Below are 6007 nucleotides of genomic sequence, written 5' to 3'. Positions count from 1 at the left end.
TCATGAGTCTTCTTAGTAATGATTCGTGTATATGTGTTGAGTGGGCATGGTATGGGTTGAGTGGGGATGTGTTGTTGATCAATTATTTGTGTCAAGCAGATGCCAGGTGATGCGTTGCAATGCGTGGCGGCGTGCATGTCATACGGATAGCTGGGTTCTCCTCTCACACGGGCGGCCGGAGTTCGGTCCGCAGCCAGTCCGAAGAGTCGGCACGACGCGATGACCCCGTCGTCAGGTAGCACCCACAGCTCTTCCGCTGGCAGCTGACACCCTTGCTTGGTGCGCGCCGGCTCCGGCTCTCTGGCGACGAACGATGCTTTCGTTCGTCGATGGATGACGCTGGAATTCTGGTCAGCTTAGCTCGAACTGCAGTGGCTCTTGTGAGTCGACGCCCAGAGCAGAATGATTTTCGAGCGATACTTCTTCGGACGGCGCTGAATTCGCACGGCGTAGCATGTCGCTACTCGGCGAGCCTCACCATCCTGGATGAGTTGCGGAGTCTTCTTCTGCGTCGGCGGTGATCTCCTGCGTCGGTGGCTGGCTGTTATCTTCGGTAGCTGGTCATCTTCGGTAGCTGATGACCGCCGTCTTCTGCCGCTGGTAGCTGTGTTGCAATGTATTGCCCGTGTCTCTCTTTTTATGCCAAAATTTCTTTCTCTACTCGCCTTCTCACAAAGGACCGGAACTTTCTATGATCTCGCTCTGTGTTGTGGGGGGGGAGTTGTATGTGTGTCCGTGTGTGTGTCATTTATTAAGCCATCTGTGTCTCTCCCCAAGCCATCATTTCATCTGTGGAACACAGATGCCCCCCTGCAATACAAGAGTAATTTCCCTCGCTCTGGGCGTTACATTCTTTGCTATGCCGTGCTGCGGGAAGACAAAGACGGTTGGGAGGGTCTTTTCCTATGGGATACAGTTTATCTTGGTTGTGTGTGACTTATTTCGCCTCATCTTTTCTGGATAACCCTCGGTTTAATACTGCATAATTATTATTTGGTTAATGTTTCCCAAGATTTGTGATTTAACATTGTAATCACCACGTATTTCTTAGGGTTTTTTTATTTCGTCCCCCTGTCAGTATCCGCGGACCCGTGCTGTTATACTAGAGTAATTTATTGGTGTCCTCAGTTTTAGAGGTATTACTTAGTTTCGGTTAAGCTTCTTGACTGCTGGAATTAATTTCTATGGTTTTTGTAAAGTCACGTAAATGGCAAGATGTAGTGTAATTTAAGGTGAATAACGTTAGTATCAGTATTATGTACGAGAAGTAATACCCACTATGTAGATTGTAGTCTGTTTTTTTATCGTAGCGAGTGTGTAGATTCCTATAATGTCAACTTATTCTTTAAAGCTTTCGTGACTGCAAGGATTCATCTTCTTTGGTTCTTTCGGTAAAGTCACGTAGAATGAGAATAAAATAATAAATTAATAAAATAAAATAACACAATAAAATTCTCACGACGTTTCGGCCACAACACAAGTGGCCTTCATCAGGTGAAGGGACGAGACTGTCTGGAGGACAGCGCTGGAGCGAACACAGCCAAGCTCAGACCGCGACCTTTAAGCTGTGTGAGAAGAAACAGAGCGCCTTGACAAAGGAATTAGCATTTGGTATTACCTTAGAGTCGCAGCTTTAAATCGAAATTTAACCGCCTCTACGGGGAGGGATTCCACATAACCTTAAGATCATTCAACAGACTCCGGGATAAGATGGCTCAACTAATCGAGTCTCTCACCTTTCTGAAGAGATGCCGCGACTCTAAGGTAATACCAAATGCTAATTCCTTTGTCAAGGCGCTCTGTTTCTTCTCACACAGCTTAAAGGTCGCGGTCTGAGCTTGGCTGTGTTCGCTCCAGCGCTGTCCTCGAGACAGTCTCGTCCCTTCACCTGATGAAAGCCACTTGTGTTGTGGCCGAAACGTCGTGAGAATTTTATTGTGTTATTTTATTTTATTAATTTATTGTTTTATTCTCATTCTACGTGACTTTACCGAAAGAACCAAAGAAGACTTATTCTTGTTGCTGAGTTTTGTCCTATTTCGTCTGATGTATGTGTGTTTGTTCTATTTTATTGTGGTGATGAGATGTCTCATCAAGGCCTGGCTCCTTCCTTCGCGGTCGGGTGTTGCCTTTGTCTATCTCGGTGGGAGTCGTGTTCTCTCCCTTTGTCGTTTTATTGCTACCGCATGTGGCTGGGAAAAAAGGCGGCCGATAGGCTTCCTCTATGGAATCCTTTTCTCTCGGTCCCGTGATCAACTCATCACGCTCCATCTCCTCTGGGTGACCCTTGGCTTAACTCTAATAATCATTATTTGGTTTATGTTTTCCAAGATTCATCTTTAATCTTTAATTTGTTTACCCACCTAAAGTGTTGTTAACAACTTCACTGATTTTGAAATAACAAAAATATTTTTTTAACACAAAACATTTTTTTGTTATTTTCTTTGAACCTATCTAAGTGACTTTACCGAAAGACCCAAGAATATTAAATGACCTCGTTTAATAATGATAATTATCATGACAGATTAAGAACAATAATGGTAACAATGATAACATTAACAATAATGAACAATAAGGATAACAAGGATAATTTTAACAATTTATGATAATCGTAATGATGATAGCAATGATACGGATACTGATAATACAGATGATCGTTATAAATATATTATAACAAAACAGATAATGACAATGATACGGATACTGATAATACGGATAATCGTGATAAAGATATTATAACGTTACAGATAATGACAATGATACGGATACTGATAATACGGACAATCGTGATAAAGATATAACGATATAGATAATGACAATGATACGGATACTGATAATACAGACAATCGTGATAAAAATATTATAACGATACAGATAATGACTGATACGGATACTGATAATACGGATAATTGTGATAAAGATATTATAATGATACAGATAATGACAATGATACAGATACTGATAATACGGATAATCGTGATAAAGATATTATAACGATACAGATAATGACAAGGCACCTTAATTACTCTCACGCAGCTTAAAGGTCACGGTCTGAGCGTGGCTGTGTTTCACTCCAGCGCTGTCCTCGAGAAAGTCTGGTCCCTTCACCTGATGAAGGCTGCTTGTGTTGTGGCCGAAACGTCGTGATTTTTGTTGTTTTATTTTTTACCTACATGACTTTACCAAGAGTATGATAATAACTTTTATATTTTATTTTAAACAAACCCCCCGCCCCCCAGGAAAGAGAATGCCGTGAATGTTGAAGCAATGGATCTTCCAGACGACGTGGAGACTCACCACGTCGGCGGCGGCGCTCACACCCAGCTCCACTTAGCCCAGCGGAGCGTTACCTTGGAAGGGCTTTGTGTGGTGGTGGAGGAGAAAGAGGAGGAGGTGGAGGAGGAAGAGGCGGAGGAAAAGGAGGAGGGACAGCAGGTGGAACGTGACCCGTGGGATGAGTTAGACAAGCTGGAGTGTGCCTCGTGGGATGAGTTCGACAAGCTGGACGATGAGGTGCAGCGTGTCCTGTGTGATGAGTTAGACGAGGTGGGGGAGCGTGTCCTGTGGGATGCGTTTGACAAGGTGGGGGAGCGTGTCCCATGTGATGAGTTAGACGAGGTGGGGGAGCGTGTCCCGTGGGATGAGTTAGACGAGGTGGAAGATGAAGTGCAGCGTATCCTGTGGGATGAGTTTGACAAGGTGGGGGAGCGTGTCCCGTGGGATGAGTTTGACAAGGTGGAGGAGCGTGTCCCGCGTGATGAGTTAGACAAGGTGGGGGAGCGTGTCCCGTGTGATGAGTTAGACGAGGTGGGGGAGCGTGTCCCATGTGATGAATTAGACGAGGTGGGGGAGCGTGTCCCGTGGGATGAGTTAGACGAGGTGGAAGATGAAGTGCAGCGTATCCTGTGGGATGAGTTTGACAAGGTGGGGGAGCGTGTCTTGTGGGATGAGTTTGACAAGGTGGGGGAGTGTGTCCCGTGTGATGAGTTAGACGAGGTGGGGGAGCGTGTCCCGTGTGATGAGTTAGACGAGGTGGGGGAGCGTGTCCCGTGTGATGAGTTAGACGAGGTGGAGGACGTAGGCTACAAGTGCTCTCCCATGGAGTCGATTGGAGACGAGGCTTTGCCGTGTTCCGACGGAGGGGACCCCTGGGAACGGATCTTTGACGTCGCCTCCGCCGTGACCTCCACCGCCTCCACTTCGACGTCGTCGACTCTCGGAGGTCTCCCCTCGGAGGCCATCGACGACGTGACCCGAGGGGGCTCCTCCTGGACAGAGTCGGATCTCGTTATTTTCAAGCTGATAGAAAACGCCTGGCGTGGCGGCGGCGGCGGGGACGACGACGATAGCCCCGGGGAGGTCGCGGCCGCGTCTCCCTGCGGCCCCGGCGCTCCGGGCGAGCCGTTTGAGGACGCTCGGCGGGGCACCTCTTTCCGCGGGGGGGACGCCCACGCCGAGGAGGAGGCCGGGGTCGGGGCCGGGGTCGGCGGCGCTTGTCGTCTCGCGGCCGCCGCCTTGGGCGCGGGGACGCGAGCGGTGGGCCGACCTCCCCCTCGGCGGAACCTTGGGGGGCCGCGACGGGACGCCGGCCGGGCCTCCGCTGCGGAGCTCGCGAGCCGAGGCGGAGCTCCGCCGGTCCACCCTGGCGCGAGCTCGGAGCCGGCGCGGCCTCTCGTCGGCGGCGTCCGTCAAATCGTGCGGAACCCGTGGGGCGCGTTTCTTCCCGTCGGCCCGGCGGGGTGCGGTCTCTCACGATTCGACGACGCGGAGGCCGCCGCCGCCTCCTCCTCGTGGCGCTCGCCCGACGCCGGCCGGCAGCGCCGGCGGCTTTGGGAGGAGTCGTGCCGGGCGGCACGGGGCCAGCCGCCGCCGGTGCCGGCCGGTCTCCCCCCCGCGCCCCCGAGCCATCCGGGGACGCACGCCGGGGGGCGGCCTGCGGATGACAGTCCCCGCCGAGGCTCTGGGGAGGTTGCAGCCGAGGCCGCGGAGCCGCCCAAGGAGAGGAAACAGCGAGCCAGGAGCGTCTTCACTCGGCGTATGTGTACACGGTGACGGTAGCGGTCGCAGCGACGGCGTCGGTTGTTTTGGCGGTTTCCGTTTGACTCGGGGTGCAAGATGGAGGAGAAGTGAAGCCAATCACCAAGGCAGGGAACTCCTCTACTTACAAACATCACTTCAGATAATCCCCTACTTATGAACATTACTGCGAGGACTTCCCTACTTACAATCATTACCGCAGATACTCCCTTATGAACATCGCCAGAGGGATTCTTCTATTTACTATCACTGCTGCAGGGATTCCCTTACATTACCGCAAGACGCCCCTGTTTACAAGCATTACTATAGAGACGCCCCTACTTACGAACATTACTTCAGAGATTCCCATACTTAAGAGCGCTACGACGTGGATTCCCCTACCTACGGACATCACAGCATGTACTCTATGTACGAACATTACTACAGGGACTTCCTTACTTATGAACATTCGACTTACGAACTTTCAGAGATGCGAACAAACCTGGTCCGTATGTCCACTTGCAGCTGCTCGTACCGAGAGTCGTAAGTTCAACCGGCGCGCAACAGATGGTGGTGGTGGCATCTACAGCGAGGGAAAAAAAGTATTTGATCCCCTGCTGATTTTGTACGTTTGCCCACTGACAAAGAAATGATCAGTCTATAATTTTAATGCTAGGTTTATTTGAACAGTGAGAGACAGAATAACAACAACAAAATGCAGAAAAACGCATGTCAAAAATGTTATAAATTGATTTGCATTTTAATGAGGGAAATAAGTATTTGACCCCCTCTCAAGCAGAAAGATTTCTGGCTCCCAGGTGTCTTTTATACAGGTAACGAGCTGAGATTAGGAGCACACCTGTCCACAGAAGCAATCAATCAATCAGATTCCAAACTCTCCACCATGGCCAAGACCAAAGAGCTCTCCAAGGATGTCAGGGACACGATTGCAGACCTACACAAGGCTGGAATGGGCTACAAGACCATTGCC

At 49.9% G+C, this 6007-nt stretch overlaps 1 protein-coding gene across 1 annotated transcript in view; it reads left to right on the top strand.

The window, feature by feature from the left end:
- LOC142916609 (uncharacterized) overlaps window positions 1-6007 on the top strand; it is a 30110-nt gene that overhangs the window by 2466 nt on the left and 21637 nt on the right. Inside the window, exon 2 of the mRNA XM_076061755.1 lies at window positions 3240-5035. Coding sequence (XP_075917870.1) covers window positions 3268-5035 — 1768 coding nt within the window. The 5' untranslated portion in view covers window positions 3240-3267. The remainder of the gene's footprint in view (window positions 1-3239; window positions 5036-6007) is intronic.

Source organism: Petromyzon marinus, unplaced genomic scaffold (genome assembly GCF_048934315.1).
Source record: "Petromyzon marinus isolate PM22_M1 ecotype Great Lakes invasive population unplaced genomic scaffold, UKy_Petmar_22M1.pri1.0 PM_G_Scaffold_4, whole genome shotgun sequence".
NCBI classification, from domain to species: Eukaryota; Metazoa; Chordata; class Hyperoartia; order Petromyzontiformes; family Petromyzontidae; genus Petromyzon; species Petromyzon marinus.
Note: the sequence above shows the minus strand (reverse complement) of the source record. Positions and strands in the feature narration are given on the sequence as shown.